This window comes from Pithys albifrons, chromosome 11, assembly GCF_047495875.1.
Source record: "Pithys albifrons albifrons isolate INPA30051 chromosome 11, PitAlb_v1, whole genome shotgun sequence".
Taxonomy (NCBI): domain Eukaryota; kingdom Metazoa; phylum Chordata; class Aves; order Passeriformes; family Thamnophilidae; genus Pithys; species Pithys albifrons.
Window position 1 is genome coordinate 8,947,985 of NC_092468.1, and position 19,846 is coordinate 8,967,830.

Below are 19,846 nucleotides of genomic sequence, written 5' to 3' on the forward strand. Positions count from 1 at the left end.
GATGCTCATTTCCTGTTTGATGCTTGACTGGTCTCAGGCTTTGGTCTGGCAAAGTGTAACCCCTTTGCCTGACAACTTCCTGGTGCCATTGGCTTTGCAGCCCTGCTCTGGCTATGCTACTTTATATATTACAGAAATGCTGCCAGGATTCTGCCTGATTTTTAGGCTCCCCGCTTATCTTTGCCTGAGATGACTGACAGTGCTGTGACTCTGGCTTGAAGTTGTTACTTCTCATGCAGTGACTGTCTTGCTTCTGCATCAGCTGACGGTTCCAGACCACTCGTCCCTGCTCATTATACCATGAGTGCATGCCTCTGTAATTGCTGGCATAATAGCTGGAAGCTGGACATTGCCTCTCTGTGTTTTAGCCAACTAGTACTCACTGCTAAGAATAGAACTGGACAGAATTTTAGGAGGCATTTTAGGAGGATTTTCTTGTGATTTGTTTGTCTTCATCCCCACATTCGAGTGTCATTCCAACAAGAATTCTACTTTGACAACTATTGTTAACTGGCTGCATCATGTTTTGGAGAGAGTAAAAATGAATTGCTTATTTTAAAGTCTTTGAACAGAGTGGGAAGCTGCACATACATGTGAGTTGGGTTAGGTGTGTTTTTCATGCCTTGAGTCTCCTCTTGTGCACTTTGTGGGCTCTGTGTGCTCTTGCCCTCCCCACTGCTGTTTTCCTGACATCTCTTCAATTCCTTCCATCTGTCTGTAACCCTCCTTTGCTGGCTCCTCCCTCACCTTACCATGGGTGCTGTGCCCCCAGCCCTTCCCTGCAAGGGGTTCATGGCCACACCAGGATCTCCTGCTGGAGCACAGTCCCTGTTCCCTGGCCACCCTGTTCTTTTCTCTTGGAGCAGTGAGTTCCAGGGAAGGTGAATGCATAGGTGCTGAAGTGTTACTGGCTGCTTCCAACTGCTTACTGGATCTTCGGGGTCCTGAATGTGTTTGTCACTGAGCTGTGAGACATTGAGAGGGATGGAAGAGCTGAAGCCTTTGATAATCATGGCCTTTGCTTTTTCCTATTTTCCAAAACATATCTAATTTTTCTTGTGACTTGATAGGTTCTTTTATTAATGGTTAATAAACATAGAAGGCGATGTAAAACTGTTTCTGCAGAATGCTGCAGTGCAGAAGGTTTTATTCCCACTGGTTGCATTCCACACAGCACTGCCCTGTGGGACTGAATTGTTGGATTTATACTGCCTCTCTATACAGCAATATCTAGATTAGAGTTTGGGCCTTTTTCTCTTGTCCTGGTTTTTGGTGGCTTCTCTAAATTTTGTACCTCTTTTTTTACTACACTAAAAAACCCCCTTAAATTATAAGTATGGTAATGTGATAACCAGAGGCTTTGGGAGGGAAATTTCTGATCTCCTGCAAGGCAGTTCTGTTGGAAGGGGAAGCAAGCAACTTCGACCTTCAATTAAACATGTACATCTTCTGAAAGATCCAGAGTAATTGAGAGCTGAGAACAGAGTTTTGGTTAATGGTATCTCTGGGTCAGACTCTGAGCCTTAGAAGTCTGATGCTGTAAAGCTTGTCTGTAGAGACAGGGCAGGAAATGCCAGGGCCTGTTTAGCTCTCTGACAAGAGGTGTCCCACAGGAATTGAAAGTAGTATGTTTACACAGCTTGCTTTTTTTTTTTTTTCAGTCTTGTGGAAGTTATTCCTCTGCCTAAAACTACATTTTAAATCTTTCATGTTAGTGGTTCGGCTGCTGTTCCTTTACTTCAGCTTTGAAGGTTAAATGTTATACGTGCACATACTTTTAAAACAATGAATTCCTTCTATGCTGTGTCATTGCATGTTATCGTGTGGCCAGAGTCACCACGGTGTTGGTTTGCTCTGCTCTGCTGGTCCTGCCATTACTTCTCTGTAGGATGCTCCCATGCTCCAGGGAGATTGGGTGGGTACTGTGGCACAGGGTTTGCACTCTGGGGCCCTGAGCATCGATGGGGCAGCACCTGGTGAGGGTGACCTATCTGTGTGCAGAGACTGCAAAAGTGGGATGATGTACAATAGCCATTTTCTGTGCCAATACTTCAGGTGAATAGTTAATTTATGGAGACTCACATTCATGAGAGTTTCTTATATTCTAAGCAGTTAAGGTTTTTCAAATAATAGATATTTTACAGTTGATGAGAAGCGTCATTTGTGTGAAATTACCTATCTTCTACATCTGCAAATGTTGTGGCTTACAACATCTTGCTTCTGAAATGCTCTGAAAGTTCTGACTTTATAAACAGCCTTAATTACTGCCCATTAAACCTCTCTGATCTAGACCAAATAGCCAGATGGAGATGGATAAAGGGGCTGACTTGCTGAAAGGGCTTCAGGGATTGTGGAAGGCATTGGGTCACTTCAGTACATTAAGAATAACCAATACCTAAAGTTACCTAAAACTAGATATTGAATAAACTGCTGAGAATGTTAGAATATGCTAAATTTTCACACAAATAATTGTGATGGCTGTTTCTGCATTGAGATTAGAATGAGAATAAAAAGGAAAGACACTTCACAAAGCCTAGCAGTGTGCTCTTTTCAGAAACAGTGGATGTAAATAATAAACATGAGCGAACTGCTGTCTGAAGGTACATGGAGCAGGCTTGCTGTGCTTACAGTGCTTTTGGATCCCAGTGAGTTCAAACATCACCTTTTTATTACCATGTGCTGTCCCACATCAAGTGCAGAGATTCTGTGATACTGTAGCTGCTAGCACTGTGTGTCACAGGCAGACTCTCTTTGTGTCCTACCACACACTGGCTGTGCACGACTGCTGGTGTGGAGTTTAAAACAAAAAAAATTGTAACAAAAACAAGCAAAGAACTAATTCCAAATAAGTGTGTGTAGGGGTTGATTTCTGATTGAAAAGGAAAAGAAGAAAGAATAAAAAAGATTTTAAAAATCACATGGAATAACTTGGCCCTGCTTTCTCCTGGAAGTATTTTTTAACTCCCAATTTCTTTTAGAACCTGAAGAACTATTCCCCATAAAACAGCTATTGAAATTAGAAAGTTTTATCCCTCATCCCATGAGGTTCCAAGGATAAAAGCATTACGTTAGGGATATGTCTGATTATCTTGAGCTAAAGCACACAAGCACATAATTTCTAATACCTTAGAGACTGATGCTTAATTGAGGAGTTAGCAGTGCCAGAAGAGGGCTTTCTATGGGGCCAGGTTAAGTGTCACCCAATATGGTTTTAGCATCTCAGACAGAAGCATCAGAGTGCTAATTGTACTGGGGGTGTTTTCTAAGTGGCAGATTAGACTAGAGACACTCAGACTGATTGCTCTGTCATTCAGCCAACCCCAGTTTACTGCTGTGTTATCCTACAGGGATGCCAGTAATTCCTCAGCGACCTCTGTCACTAGTAGATGGGGGAACACTCCTCTGACCTCGGCATTTCAGAAGCGTTGACTCATCTTTTTTGTTTATTGACACAAAAATCAATTTAAGTTTTGGTTTTTTTATAGTAGGTGAATGGATGCTACTTCTTTCCATCTTGCTTTTTTGTGTCCATGCAGTTTGCCTCATCTCTGCATTAAAAGCAGATGAAGAGACTGGAACTTCTAATGGCTTTTACAGTGAGTCACAATTGCATGTCTAGACTCCTTAGACAATTTTTACATTTTCTCACAAGCACGTAGGATGAGAGATTCTCTCCAGTAAACGAGTTGCACAGACAACTCCAACCACAACGGTTTTCCTATTAGAAGAGTTTTGCTAGCTTATTTCAAAGCTGTATCTTAACTTAGTGTGTCCATGATGAAACTTTTGAGATCCTTTCTCAGTTCTCATCTTTAGGAAGTTCTTTAATCTCATATTTACATAGCAAACCTCTATAGTTTTAATTATTTGGGGGTAGATGGAGTGAGACTAGATTGGCTTCTTTGTTCCTCCTCCAAATCAAAAATTCTCTTCATGAATGTATGTGTGTGTATATCTATTTTTTTTTGTTTTTCCTGAAGCATATAGGTGTTCCTATAAAATGTAATGGACTTACGTGTTGCTCCTGCTAACAGTGTGAGGGTTCTTAGTGGTGTCCTAGTCCCAAATGGCAGCAGCAACAAACCTTTTCTAGACACTTCTGACAAGTGGAAAAAGTCCTGGCCTTAGCCAGGAGTGCTGTTCTGTGACTTTCCAGCTCTGAAAGGCTGTATGTCACCTTTTAGAAGAGAGAATATGTGAGTACATCTAATGAAACCATCCAGCTGCCAAATCCAGAGACTGAATGAAATACCTAGCTTAATGAATAAGTAAATTGCTAAAGTGTTACTATTTGCATTGTATCTGCTGGAAATGTTTAAAGAGACAACCTCATGGTTTGTTCCTTAAACATATTGGAGTGATTATTTGGTAGTGGCAGTAGCATCTCTTCTCTCTGCCTGCTCATGGCCTGGTATTCCCCTGGATCTGCTCATGCAGCTGTGGTTGCTGAGCCTCGTCCCGTGTAGGGGCTGTAGTTTACAGCTGTGGTGTTTCAGCATGGGGCGATTTCCTGAGCACCCCACTGCAGGCAGCGTGGGATGGGAGGCACATGGGAGAGCCCAGCGTTGGGAGTGCTGCTGTCAACGGCACCCGGCAGCAAATTTCAGGGCCTACCCCGGTCAACTTTCCCTGCTATAATGAGGCAAATAATAAATGAAGTGGTTCAGTAATTGCAGTTTATGATTTTCATATCAACACATTTCCAGTGAAAACAATGGTGGCTTTGTCTACAGATGTAGAAACTTCAAACTTAGCGCATCGGTACCCTTTTATGAAATACACTTGATTACCCTGGAGAAAAGGCTGATCTGATCTCTCAAAAGTTTTTGTCAATGTCACTGCTCCCTTAATTAGTCTGAATAGGTTTCTGTTCTGCAGGAAATGGAGTTGAGCTATTGCTGTAGTCATCATTTTAGTATAAAAGTTGAACTTCATTTCTTGGCATTTGTTATAACAAATTATTTGGTTTAAGAACTGGGAACTGTAGCAGTTAAAATATCTTCAGTGTTTTCTATGATTTTCTAATTCACCAAATCTTTGTAAAATTCTCCCATTTCCAGGCCTGCACACAGAAGTATATTGTGAAGAACTACTTCTACTACTACTTGTTCAAGTTTTCCGCTGCTTTGGGTGAAGAGATTTTTTATATCACTTTCCTTCCATTTACCTACTGGAATATAGATCACTCCATATCTAGAAGAATGATAATTGTTTGGTCTGTAAGTATTTCTACAACATTAATTATGTATTCATAGCAAATGAATATGTAAGAATAAGAATAACCCTTCAAACAAACTAAATCACTTCAATCAAAAGAAGCACTGACACTGTTTATATGTAACTCTTGTGTTCAGAAATCTGAGGCATTGTGATGCTGAGAGAGGAGGTGAGAGGCATCAGCTGGCACGGGGTGTCTATTTGTCTCTGCCACATCTTGGATTGACTTATTTTTTTCCAGCCCAGTCACTGAGGGAGCTGTTTTTGATAGAGTTTATGTAGAACAGTTGGGAAAACACTTCCTTCTTAATGTGCCATAGTATTTTAATGATAATCTTTCATCACTTTGGGAAATCTTTCTCTTACTGTGGTTTCTTCTTCATAACTTCATGTAGTTCTGGCTTGGTTGAAATTACTATAAACCTGATAGTAAGGGGGATGTGCAGGCTGCAGTGGAATAAGCAGGGTACTTCTGCAGTCACTTGAGTGAGGGGAAAAATCAGATGATGTGTGTAAGGCTAAGACCTCAAAGCATTGATTTTTGTTAATATGAGAGCATTTCCAAATTAACTGGTTTCTGCATTGCTTCAGCCTTCACAAATGTGGTTTGGGGGTGTCCAGAATAAAGTATTTCCATTGTGGCAGTGAAACAACAGTATATTATCAGGCACTTCAGGCTGAGATTGGCTGTTTTGTCATGGACATTGCTCATCTTGGTATTGATCAGATCTTTGCTGCCCAAATAAAACCATTTTAGAACAAAGAAGGGAGGTAAGTGAGCACCTCTGGCAGATGGCAGACCCTGGAGGTTTAGCTATCAATCTACATTGATTTAAGAAATTGAAGCTTGGTAAAAAATTGGATTTGATATCTAGCTTTGTTTCTCTACAGTGAAGCTTCTCAGTGATTTAGTCAATTCTGTTTAATAGTATTCTGTGTAATAATATTCCATCTTTTGATCAAATAATATGGGAAGAAGTAGTAAAATCTATTTGAATTCTTAATACACTTCAAATACACACGATCTTGGATAGAGGGCATCAGTTGCTCTGTGTCAGTAACCCTAGTCAATACATTTAATATAGAGAACATGAAAAATAACTTGCAAGTGAAATGTAGAAGTAGGTGGACACTGTATAATTAGAGCTGGGTTTTGGCCAGAAGTACACCTACTGCTTCTGGAAATGTGCCACAGAAGATGAAAATTGGTAGTCACTGCCTTCTGGGTTTGTATATTGCTCAGAAAATCACTTTTTAGAGCTCCTCACATGCTTTCTGCAGACTTGCCTTGCCTTTTACTTGCAAGGAGTTCATCTGAGTACTGGCCAGACCTAGTCTGGTTTAAGACCTCAGCACAGTCTACAACTTCCTCATGAGAGGAAGGGCGGGATCTGATCTCTTCTCTGTGGTGGCCAGTGACAGGACCTGAGGGAATGGCCTGAAGTTGTGTCAGGTTTAGGTTGGATATTAGAAATAGACTTTTCACCCAGAGGGGGGTTGGGTGCTGGAACAGGCTCCCCAGGGCAGTGGTCACAGCACCAAGCTTGACAGAGTTCAGGAAGAATTTGGATAATACTCTCAGGCATATGATGTGATTTTTGGGGCTGTCCAGTGTTGGGCCAGGAGTTGGACTTGGTGATCCTTGAGGGTCCATTCCTATTTGGCATATGCTGTGATTCTGTAATTGGAGTATTCAAGCATGTGATATTATGATTATCATTTTTCCAATTACTGAGGGAGCTGTGGAGTTGCACTTCATAATGAAAAGGGGAACCTGTTTTAAATACATGGGGTTGGGACAATCTGTAGTTTTAAAACATGTTATTTATATGTAATTGTGAAATGACTAAAGATGTCTGTGCAGGCCATGCGTTAATATTATGGCAAATTGGCTGAGTGGGTTTCTTGCAGGTGATCAGGCTGTGAGCAGGAACTGGCATTCATGGTGCTGTAAGTGTGTTGGTTTGTCTTACAGAATCACAAATGGCTTGGGTTGGAAGGGACCTTAAAGATCATCTACTTCCATTCTTCCTGCCATGGGCAGGGCACCTTACACTAGACCAAGTTGCTCAAAGCCCTGTCCAGCCTGGTCTTAGATGCCTTGGTCATTTATGTGACAGCACAATTGTCTTAACTGTGTGGGAAATGTTAAGGAGTCAGTGGGACAAAGCCAAGCTTTTAGCTAACTGAGAGGTTTTTGGTGATAGCTCTGGAAGGACACGTGTCTGGGGACATGGTGGTGAGAAGAAGTGCAGATCTGCAGGCTCTCTGCAACCCAGAGTTTTGAAGAAATGCCTCTGAATGGATAACAATGTGGATCAAAGAAGATCTGTGTTAGTTAAAAGTCCAGGTAGCCTGATAGTCTCTGACAGCAGCTGCCAGTGGAAGGCTGGGAACAGCATGAAAGGGTTAAGTGCGGCACCCAGGCATGTTCTACAGAAGGTTCTTACCCATGTGGAGAAAGGAGTTGGTATCAAAGGGAGAACTCTAAGAGGAAGGTGGTAGTAGTTCCCCTTTAAAGGGAATGTTTGGGGTTGAGGAGAGGCTGTTAGTGAAGATCTTCAGCAGGGAGAGTGAGTGGACCAGCAACGATTTCTTTGTGAGCCTGCCGCGAAGCTCACAGGCCTCTTGGGAGCACAGTAGAGGCAGGGATGATGTTGACAAAGAGGGTGAGACCACTGGCTGAGGAAAAGGGGGTTACCCTTGAGCACTGGAGAAACAGAAGTGGTGATGACGGTGGTACTTTTTGTACTCTTTCCAACTTAAACCTGAGAGTTTCTGCTGCAAGTTGGAAAATGACAGTGTCGGTGTTCCAGGATGAATCTGGGAAGTTTCTTCCCATAAAAATTAAAGCAGTATTAATGCTGTTTACAAAGCCTTCCTGCTATCTTATCTGTAATATTTTATGCAGAGCCAGTCACCCCCATTTGAGAAAGATAATTTCAAACTGGAGCTGGGCCAGGGATGATTAAGGAACAGACTCTATTCTGAGCAGAGACTGAAAACTTAGATAAGTCCCTAACAAAATGAAGCTGGAGAGAGAATGGGGCTGGCTGCAAACACCATGAGAAGGGAAGGAGATTCTTAAAATAAAAGTACAGTCACAAGAAGAAACATGCATAAGGCAGTCCTAAATAAGGTTGAAGCCAAAGGTTGTGAAGTAGCCCTAGGAGGGTGAAGGGCAGTAAGAAAAATTATGAAGAGCATTTATTTCAGCAGCAGTAGAGGAGTTGACTTAGTACCCTGGATGTCTTCTCCAGCCCTGGGTCCCCAAAGCCAGGTGCTTGTGCTTTTCTGTTTAGGTGAACGGCTCTGGGAAATGCTGGTTGTGGTTGCATCCAGATGCTTTGTAAGCTTAAAGCAGTGTGTTGTGCTTCCAATGATGCCTTTCCTCTGAGTTTTCACAGTATATATGCAGTCTTACCTTTGTGGATAGAGGTAGGAAATAACTGAAACTTCTGAGCAAGATTTCTGGTCAGTGCTGAAGATAGTCTGATGTCTTTGCTTCTTTTCCCCAGCAATTTGAAGTAAATGCTCTTGAACCTGTGCAGACAAAGCTTTGAAGTCTGTGACTCTCATGATTTTGACCAGGAAGTGCAGAGATGAAAAATATCTTCACATGAACCAGCCCCCAAAAGTACTTTACTGCACATCTCAGCTCATGAGGTGAAAGCTCACTTTGTGTTTATATGTTTGGGGTTTTTTTATTATTATTTTATTTTCTGCACTGCTTCAGGTTTGAAAGCTTTATTTTGTGTGGAATTTCAGAGGTAGAGATCTGGAAAAAAAGTAGTTTCAGTTTGCTATTCACCATACCTGGAAATCTTTTTTTCTCATTCTTTTTTTTGTTCCCCCTCCCTCCCCCGGCAGGGTCTCCACTCTTCTTTATAGCCTATAAAATTTAATTTATACAATATAAATAAGAGCTGGCCAGCGTGGACTTTGTTGGGGGAGGTGTGGAAGCTGTTGGCATGTGACAGTGATAAGCTGCTGACTCAGGGGTAAGCAGCAGCTCTGAAGGAAGGCAGGGTTTGGGTGCCTGGTGACGCCAGGCAGGCTTTTGCCAGGCTGTGTGTGCTCCTTGGGGCTCTGTGAGCAGCACTGGGTGTGGACATCTTCAGCAACTCTGAGAAGGTCCTGGGTCTGAGTCCATGGCGATTTAGCGTCTTGCTTTTCAGAGGAGCAGTTTTCTAAAGGCTGTCAACACAGTTACTCAGGAATGATGAGCTCTGGTCTCCATCTCTTAGGGTAACCAAGAGTTTCCAAATCAGCAGGATTGCTGCTTCTAGTAGTGATGCTCCTGACATTACTGTGGGGTGGTTGAATCCCTGGATGCTGCTTTGATAACACACTTTGAAGAAAATTTGAGTTTAATGATTCTTTGTTTTAATAACTGTGTTTGTTAGTTTTAGTGCTTTTGCAACATTTCACCAAAACAAGTCTGGAACAGCTGATAAACACTGTCACTCAAAGGAAAAGCTCTTTAAAGTGCCATGTATTACTCTCCACAAGAACATTTAAAACTACATTCAGGCATGTAAGTAACTACATAATCTCAGAATACAAAAATAAATGGTCCATAAAAGAAGATGCCATGTGCAAGTTGGTAAAGTGTTGATTGAAATGGAATTTTGTAAGAGCTGGTAGCTGTACTCCACCCTTGAAGAAAGAGTGCCAGTGAGTCTTTCATAACTGAGACCAGCTGTGAATCATATAAGGTGAAGTGGAGACCTTGTGTAGTTCACTGGATAAACTGGTTATAATAGTATCCCAGTTTTAGGTGTTAGCTGATAAACCAAATCAATGTGACAATACCTTTTCCTGCTACCAGGAGACTGGCCCCAAATTTCCTTTTTTAAGCCTATTAAAAGATAGTCAATTCACTTGTGGTTTTTGTCCAAAGGCTTCTTTTAAAGACAGAGTGAATATGTTAGGTAGTTGGTTGGTTCTTCTGATCTTGTCCTGGTTTTGTGTTTCTGAAGCCTGAATTGAGACAAAGTCCTCCCTCCTTATATATATAACTTCTTCTAGGAAGCTGTTCATGCTCTCTCTTCCCTCCCCCTGTCTCCTGCTGACTTTTGCTGTGATATGCATGCTGTGCTGCTTGTGGTGGGCTGGAGATCTCCCTCCTGGATTTGCTGCTCCCATTGTAGAGCTGGGACAACCCAAATGTTTGAGTATCCCACCAGGCTCAGTGGAACCTTGAATGTCTCATTGAACCTGACTAAACCCTTGGTAATGTGTAAAGTTCCTATGCAGCTGGCACAAGATTGATGTATTTTCTGAAAAACAATAACCATGCTGGAAATGGCAGATCCCTGAGCTCCTGCAGCCAGTTGCCCTGTCCCATGATGTGTGTGCACCTCAAAGAGGATCCCAGCCTCACAGTTGCAACTGGCATCTTTGCATGCAGGGAGCAGCCAGGTGCTTCAGGGAGAGGATGGGGAGCAGGACACAGAGGGTGGCTTATGCCCCCCTCAGGCTGAACATGCCTGGGGCCCCTCTGCTCTGTGGGCTTCTTCCACGGGGACTACTGCCGGAACAAAAGACCAACAGTGCTGCTTAGTGACTTTCATGGTGTGTTTTCCTGATACTAAGCCTTGGCATTGACTTGGGGGGAGGAGGAGTATCTCCACAAGAACATGCTCTTCTTTGCCCTGCTCCTCTTCCTCTGTGAACCAAATGATGCTCAAGGGACACAGTCACAGCTATTATCTGCTGCAGTGTTTATCTGGTCACTTAAGCTTTAGCTGGGGGATGCTGAGAATAGAAGCTGTGAATGGTACAAGCTGGGTGCTTGATTTAATTTCTGTATGGTATCAAAGCCACGCCTGCCTTGGCAACCACATACAGTCTTTGCTTCTGCTTGACTAATCTGCAAATGCCAGTTTATTAATAGTGCATCCTTCTTTTTTATCCTGATGTGCTTGGTCACTCATATCAATGCACAGTGTTATGAAAAAAACCGAAGCAGCATCATTTTCAAACTGTTAAGTTCCCTTTCTGAGAAGATGACATATGTTACTGCAGGCCAGGATTTCTAGAGCCAGTTTCTGTTTTGGAGCAAAAACAGTGGATTAAAAGTCAGGCTGCCACACTGTGAGTCTTGGGGAAAAGTCACCAATGCTGTTTGACCTCATGTCTTCTCTAGGATTTCATCTTGTCCTTTGAATAGATCAATAGCATAGATAGGAGAGCTGTAAAATCAGAAGTTGAAAATAAATATGTTCTTCATTAGCTGAAATATTAGAGAATACCAAAAGAGTTGCTCCTCCTGACCTTCACGTGCCAGTGGGAGGGTCAGATGTGTCTGTCCCTGTGCAGAGGTTGTGGCAGGGGAGGGATGATGCAGGATACCCCCACACAGCACACCCGCAGCACTGCATCTGTTTCCTAAGTCCTGCCAGACTTGGGGTCTGGGCAGCTGATAGAGGAATGTTCTGCAGGGGAAATCACACCCTGGGGCACCTGTGCTGTGTCTCTGCATGCGGAACTGGCTCGGCTGTGTCTGTCTGCCCTCACATGCATCTGCACTGTGTCAGTAAATCTGCTTGCAGCGCTCTTGCTTCCTGCCATGGGAGTGCTGCCTGCAGCAATTGAGAAAGGAGTGAAGGAAAACCACTGCAAATGCCAGACAACACCTACAGGTGAGAAAAACATCTTAGGTGGTTGATTCCATACCAGAGGTATGCAAATGTCAAGGAGGCAGGTCACTTTATGGGACTCAGATGCTCAGAGGGAGGGGAGCAGCCCGTCACCCCAGAGGGAATTCCTGTAGATGTTGGAACAAATGAACTGGTGTCTGGACCTGTGTGGATGCTAATGCCTCAAGCTGGATTCTATGATTGTTCACTAATGCAAGATCTGTTACAACACAAAGATTTATCTTGTTTACCCTGATGTAAAGGCACAGGTGAGGATGTGTTTTTGGAGATAGACCATATATATGACTCAGAGCAAATTAAAGGAAGCTTTCAGAAAAAGACAACAGTGGCTGTCCTGCTGCTATAGCAACTGCCAATTGCCTTTGTGTAGTAAAGTGTAATGCTGTTTACCCAAAGTGGTAATAAAGCTTTGCCTTTCCTTCACCTGATGCACTGGCTTACTGTAAATGATTGCTGTTGTCCTCACACAGCACAGGCCACTCCAGCTGCACTGGTAGGCACCAAGTTTGAGGAAGGTCTTGATTTTAAGTTGCCTGTAATATTAAAAAAAAATGCAAGTGGAACAAGTAAGAAGTCTTTACCCAATTTTTTTATTCCTGCTTATGTTTGTTGTAAGGATTTAATTTGGAAGGCCTCAGAGTAATTTTCATTGCTTTGGGAAAGCATGGATGTGCATGAGAGAAGAACAGGAAAATCACAGGACCCAAAACTGAATAATAGTGGCTGTGGCCTTGTGGTTAGACAAAAACACTCATGTATTCATCTTGCTGCCTTGGCCCCTGTGCTCAGCCTGTGTGGCTGTAGATGCAGGGATGGCAGCTCAGGCACAGTCTGTGCCATATCACACTCCCATCGTGGCTGAACTGGTGCGGTAGAACCTGGCAGTGCAGAAAGAGAGAAGGCTTGTTCAGCTCTGGGGGAGTCAGACCCTAGATTTCAAGCATGACTCAAGCAGGTTGCTTACTGTGGAGCAGGGTGAGATGCAGATAATACATTGCCTTCCAGTGCTGAGCAGGAGTCCTTGGGAGGAAAAGCCTGACCTGGGCTCTCCCTCTGCCTGTGAGCACAACTCACAGGTTCAGCCATGTGAATGAAGCACCCAGTTTGTGTTGCACCAGTGTGAGAGCTGTGCAGCCTGAGGCCAGGGTCTCCTGGCCGGGGAGGATGGCAGGAGAGAGCCCCATGAGGGACAGACTGTGCCCCTGTGACTTTGGAAGAAGGGACTGAGGTGGGTGTGCTTTACTTCCCAGAAATGCAGCTGATGCTACTGTGCCCCTGTCAAGTGACACTGCAAATATTGGGCAGCTGACATAACTTTCTGAGGGTCCCCACCATGGCAATGCCACAAGAGCAACGTTTTGTTGTGTGTGTGCTCTCATACCTCGGTACAGACAGGAAGGTGGCTAGACTTAAAAAAAAAAAAGCTGAAAACAGGTCACAAATTTCACACTGCTTGCTTTATTTCTGGGAACTGCTAGAGAATAAATCCAAAATAATAGAGAAATAAGGTCAGGAAATAATGAAGTGTGGCTTCAGAGAGAACATACCATTAAGGCAGGCCCCTACCCTCCTCAGAAGCTGAGAGCCACAGCAGAGTGCAATTCAGATATAGCCTGCAATGAAACCTAATGCTCTGAGTGGGTTTCTGCAAAGCACATTTCACATAGTGACCACATCCATGGTGGCCTCCTACTTGGGATTGGGCTCTTTCTCTGTTTGTGGCTGAGCTCTGGATGTTCATGCCTGGTGTATACACTCAGGGGTGTTGCCCCACCCCCCATGACCAGCTGTGAGATGGTTCCTGGCAGGACCAGCTGATGCTCTAGGCTGCGATGGGCACTGGTGCACAGGTCCCACTTGGTCCTGTGCCTGCCCTGCTCTGTGCCATGGGACTGTGTCCCCAGGGCGGGCACCCCACTGCCCACCGTAGGCAGGTCTGGCAAGAGCTCTGGGCTGTTTGCCATGCTACGAGTGAGGAGTCCTGTGCTCTTCCAGCCACTGTGAGAGCAGCACATGGGGTGCAGGTGAAGCGGAGCAAGACCTGTGCTGGGTGGCCTTTAGCAACGTGCACTTGCCAACTTTTGCCTTTCAGGGAAGCCTGCTGGTTCTGCTGCACCCACAACTGCTGTTTCTGCTAAATAATCCAGGACATTGTGTTTAAAGACACGTGCACAGTACCCAGATAAGTCAAAGGCAAAGGTCTGGTGCGTCAGAGATCAGTGCTTAGTCTGAGAATATTCTGGACTCCTTGTCATGTTTTATGGTGGTTGTCTCGCCTCTCCTTACTGTCTGTACAATAAGTGTTTTTAAGAAGTAGGGGTCAGAATTTAATCTGGAATACCAGAAAGGAGGGTGTTATGAGGATGCTTGGTATTTTTGCTTTCCCATACCACCTCCAGACTTCAGCCTGTTTTTCACCATCAGAGGAGTCCTAGCATAGCCTTCATTTTAGAGATGACTCATTTCCTTTTCTGTAATGCTCTTACGTAGTAGCGCTAATAATACTTCCACAAGTGGAAGTCATTATTATGGAGGACTGCTGATAACCTGGCTCATCCTACCTTGCCTCTCAGATGGTATCACAAATGGCAGCCTCAATGTTTTATGTTCTACCTGTAGAGAGTAATTTTGCTTTCTACCTTGGAATTTAATTAACTTCCAAAGATGTGCCTGCATCCATTTGGAAACTGGTGGCATTAACCAAATAAACCCAGAGTGTTTTCTAAAAGACATTTGTTCCTTGAGCCTTTGTTTACTGTGAACAGTCTGGGGCAGGGTATTTGCTGTGCTCTGTGTTGTCTGTAGCAGCAGCCAGGAGTGTCACACCTGGTGCTGATAATAAGGCAGTAACATAATTCACATGATGAGGGATAAAGAATGCAAAGGCACCAGCCATCACTTTTCCAGGCTCTGGTGCTGGATGTAAGTGTAGCACTCCCTGAGGCATGTGCTCTTTTGGGATGAAAATGATGAAGGAATGTGAGTTTTGTCTTTTTCCTGGTCCTGACATGTGAATCCTGACATCTTTCTTTTAATATGAAGCCATTTTTTAAATGGGTGGTGGGAGAGAGAGGGTTGCAATGTGGCTGGTGACAAATGTGGCAGTGGATAGTTGTGTAGCTGTTGTAGCATATGGCTAACACCAGCATGGGAAGGATGTTATTTTAAGACGCCTCCTTTGCTAGTGGAAGCGTGAGAAGCAGAACAGTGAGCCATCTCACACAGCAACTGAGCTTTCATGGTAGACATCAGTTAAGCTGATTTTTGTATTTAAAGGGGAAAAAAAAGGAAAAAGGTTTGCTTTGTTTTGAAGAGTCTTCTTTGCCTATGTCTGGCTACACTATCTAAAGGGAGGAGGCTGGCAATAGAAGGGAAATACATCCTTCAGGGATCACCTGGCTGTCTTTTCTCAGTTATCACTGGATGCTGAGAGCCTGCTGCCTTTGGGAAGAGGGTGCTAAGAAGCAGAGGATGTCAGCACGGTGGGTGCCCTGGGCATGGCTGTATGGGCTGCACCTACTGGGAATGCTGAGCAGCTTTGACTCTTGCCTCTGCTTCCACTGCTGACCTGAGAATACAACATTTCCCCTCAAAAATATTGTCTTGCTCTGCTCGGGAGCTAATTAATGGAGCCTTTTATTAAACCTCTGGTGTCCTAAGCAGGGAACAAAAGCCTTTTACTGAGGAGTTAGGTAGGAGAACTGGTACTTCACGTTGCTTGTCCAGTTCTATGTCTGCTGCCTCTCTGAGGTTGTAATTTAATAACCACACGTGTGGTGCATCCCAGCAGGGTTCCTGCAGCACCTTGTGCAGTGGGTGGAGTGGTAGATGCTGGAAATGGGGGAGCTGGTGCTGCATGCAGCTAGGAGGGACATAGCTGGGCAAGGAAGTGAAAAATTTTTCTTGTAGCTCTTTTCTTTGAAGGAGAGGGAGTGTGAGAGTTAGGGAGGAAATTTAAACTTCTCTGGCATGGAGTGGGAGCCAGCTGTCTGTCTCACACTATCATGTATTGCTGCATCTCATCAGCCAACCTTCCTTTTGGTCCCACTTCTGATCAGGTTACCATGCAGTGCAGTAAAACCACTGCTTCCTTCACTGACTGAGCTAATGGAAACTTCTTTAATAATTCAGTGCATAAATACTGCACTTGAAGGGGTGAATTTTGCAAGAAAAAACACAGAAATACAGGTGGTTCTTGGGTGAGCTGCATGGGGATTGTCTGTGCTGACTGACATGTGAGCCCTGTGGCCTTTCCTGTCCCCAGATAGTGATGTACGTAGGCCAGGTCTCCAAGGACATCCTGAAATGGCCTCGGCCCCTCTCACCACCTGTCGTCAAGCTGGAAATGCGGACAAATGCGGAGTATGGGATGCCGTCCACCCACGCCATGGCAGCTACAGCCATCTCCTTCTCCTTTTTCATTGCAACCATGAACCAGTACAAGGTAGGGGCCCAAAAAAGAAAACAAGCAAGAAAAAAAATATTTAAAAAAAAGCACGTGTCTGCTTCCAGCAAGCTGCATAAAGCTGGCAAATTCAAAGCTGTTGCCACTTTCAGAGGAGCTCTGTATTTATTTCCATGGCAGTGTATGTATTCTTTCCTGTGGTTGCCTGTAGCTGGGACAATGACAGACACAAAAAGTAATTTAGTGGTAATCTCCTTTCTTTAGCATGAACTGTAGGCAGGCTGCACTGCCCTGCTGTGCTTTGGTGGGTTCACTGTGTTTTCTCACATGGGGTGACCATGGAGGGAAGGTGCCCAGAGCCAGCATTTTGTGCTCACCCTGTGCCTGGCAAGTCAGTGCTGCATGTTGGGACATGCCAGGTCCCAGGGAAACCAAAGGAGCTCTGTGTCACCTGTTTTTTGTATGAAAGGAAAAACATCTTTGAAAATCCCCTCGCTCTAACCTGTGTTAGACTAAGAGCACACAAGATGATTTGAGAGCCTGTTTGTCAGAGAATAGCAATTTCACTACACTGGAGCTGTAGGCTGCTTGGGGAAGTTTCATCATTGTTTTCCCTCATCTTTCTAAAAGGTTTATTTTCTGGAAACTCATTTCTCCATGATGATTATTTTCATTCCATTTTATGTACTCAAGCATGCATTTCTTGTACTCTAGCAATAATAACTTCCTGGCTGCATTGTATTTAAGTGTGTTTCTCAGCCCTCTCAAGTGTATTTCCAGGATAAATCCATGTAACCAAGAGGGCTTGCAGTACAGCCAGGGGGGTCTTGCTGTCACAGCATCCCTGGATGTCCCCCCTGCAGTGCCAGCTCTGTGCAGGGAGAAAGGTGACCACTCATTCAGTGAATGGTGCTGTATCCTGGGACTGTCATTCATAGGAATGGAGATCTCTGAATTACACTGAGAGGAATTAAACAGATGCTGTGCTGGCAACCTCCAGCTCCCTGGTCACTGCATCGTAACTGGTCAGAGGAGCTTGACAGTGGCATGGAGACAGGGAGCTATAAAATGGGATGTTTGTCAGCCCTGGAAGACCAGATCCATCCCATGTGTCAGAGCTGCCAAGACCACCTCATCAGCAACATCTTCTCCTCAATTTACAAGTGACCAGTGGGACACACAGCTCTTCACAGGCTGCCTTGTGCTTCTTGTAAGCTGCCATGAAACAATAAAACAGCTGTCAAATAATTAAATTATTTAATTGCCTCTATTGGGACAAAAAAATTCTTACAGAACATTATGCTACTATCGTCTCAAGCTGCCCTAATCATCAATTACTGATCTGGACTAGCTCCCAGGCTGCCTGCTGAGGGAGGAGTAAAGTGGGTGTAAATCCTCCAAAGGCTTAGAGAAGTGAGGAAAAGTAGGGTTTTGTGGACTGGGAGTGACATCTGCAGCTGCATCTGGGCTTTCTGTTTGGTGGTTAGAGTATGCCAGGTGAAAGGGTCAGAAGAGAGTTGTTATGCTTAAAATTTCCATGGAGGTGTTTTTGCACTGACCTGTGGCCACCCTGGTCAGTTGTCAGCCTCTGACAGGAGACAGAAATTTTGTGTCAAATTGGGCGAATTGATTTCATTTATTTATATTTTGGGTTGGTTTATTTTTTAAGGAAAAATTTCCTTTATGGACTGAAAAGAACCCAGCAGCCCACTCAGTTTCAGGATTTGAATGAGTGGATTAAGGGCTAATATGTTAAGGTTATTCTTTACCAAATGTAGGGGGTTTTTTCTTTTTAAATGTTGATTTATTTAAATGCTTCATTCCATGTTTACAGGCAGCTTGGAGAGGGAATTAAACAAAAACAGCTTCATAAGAAGATGATTAAACCTTTAAGTATCACAGGGAAGAGTGGTCCTGGCTGTTCTAATAGCTGGATTGTGGTTTCAGCCCATTCATTGATTTTTTTTTTTTCCCCTCAACCCACTGCTCAAGGACTATCGATTACACTTCTGCTCAGGCTCTGGGGCCCTCACAATCCCCTTGCCTGAGCTGAGCCTGCAATACAACCTTGGGCATCACTTGCACAACATGTTGTGCCTTTTTCCTTAAGATCTTTAGCACTAACATGCTCAAGGTAGATATTGTAGGGGACAATTCTGCAGATACCACCCGTTTCCCAGGATTCCCCACACTGAGACTGGATTTTTGCAGAAGTAGACACCAAAGGTACTGAAACAACCTTCTAGCAGGATTGCAGGTTGGCTGATGTGGGGTTGCATTAATCTCTTTGGGAAAGTACAGCTCAGGAGCCACTTCCCAGCACGAATCCCTGTGGGGATACTTAGGTCAGTCCAGCTTCTTGGTGTAATGGATGTACTTTTTTTTTTTTTCCCCTTTTCACAGTATCCATTTGAACTCGGCCTGGTAGCAGCATTTGTATTTTCAACCCTGGTGTGTCTCAGCAGGCTCTACACAGGGATGCACACAGTCCTGGTAAGGATGCTCTGCGCCACCCGGTGCTGGTTGTGCCTCTGCTCTGCTTCCCTACAGTGATTCCCACTCTACAAATGATGTGCGACCTGCCTTGGTCAAACCACCACAGGAATATGAGCTGTGCCACTGAATGTCAGGCTGTACATTCAAAGGAGCTGGGAGGAAACCCTCAGGCTATTGCTGTTTGAGTGCACAGGGAAATGATTCGTAGCACTTGGGAGGCAGCAGCGTGAGGGAGTTGAGGAGCCGGGTGAGGTCAGGGTGGCATCTTAATTGTAGTTCTCTATTTTGAAATTTTAATTGCAAAGAATGCACTTGGGCAACAGATGCTGCTCCTAAGCTAAGCCTTTTGTGCAACAGTATCACTGTTTTCTGTGATAAATACTCCAGGCTGGTTTAGCCTGGGAGTGTCGGAGCAGGAATAGCACGTTGGTGACTCACAAGGGTAAACCATGGCAAATGAGCTGCTCTTGGGCCTGGGGGACAGCAAGTCTCCTGTTACCATACTGGCACAAGGCACTTACAGAAATATTATGACAAGTTTCTTGTTTTCAGCTGGAAGGAAACTAATTCTTAAAGGAGTAAGCTGCCCAAATACTTTGTCCAAAAATGATCATAAAAATATCTGTGACTTTATATGACAGATTTGTTGAGTGCAGTTGCTTATAGACATCAGTTCTGCTTTAGGAACAGATTTCATTGTACCTGTGGTAACACAGTAGCTGCTTCCTTCCTGACAAGAGGAAACATTTATCTGTTATATGTAGTGGTCAGAGGGCTAGTTTAGCTTCCCAATTACAAATGAAAAATGCTGGCTACTTCTCTGCAGGAGTTTGATATGCATTGTTGGTTGCATGTACATAAATAATTGAATCTTTTTTACTAAGTAGTAATTATGTTTGTAATGAGACTTGGCGACTGTAAGAAAGGAAGCCCTTATGAGATTAGGGTTAGCTATAAAATATAGCTTGACCTTCCCTTTCAGACCTAGTGGATCAAAACAATATCTTACATCGAAGCTGGAGACACCCTTTCTTGGCTAGTGACCCTAAGTCAATCACTAAAA

The 19,846-nt window shown here is 44.0% G+C and overlaps 1 protein-coding gene across 2 annotated transcripts in view; it reads left to right on the forward strand.

Moving 5' to 3' along the window:
* Positions 1–19,846, forward strand: part of SGPP2 (sphingosine-1-phosphate phosphatase 2) — a 37,360-nt gene that overhangs the window by 9,251 nt on the left and 8,263 nt on the right. Inside the window, exons 1-4 of one of the 2 annotated variants that reach the window (XM_071566544.1) lie at positions 8,822–8,883; positions 9,624–9,754; positions 16,147–16,326; positions 18,691–18,780. In XM_071566544.1, the coding sequence (XP_071422645.1) occupies positions 16,153–16,326; positions 18,691–18,780 (264 nt within the window). In that variant the 5' untranslated portion in view covers positions 8,822–8,883; positions 9,624–9,754; positions 16,147–16,152. Of the gene's footprint in view, positions 1–5,060; positions 5,220–8,821; positions 8,884–9,623; positions 9,755–16,146; positions 16,327–18,690; positions 18,781–19,846 lie in introns of those variants that run through there. The other variant, XM_071566543.1, reaches the window with a different exon arrangement.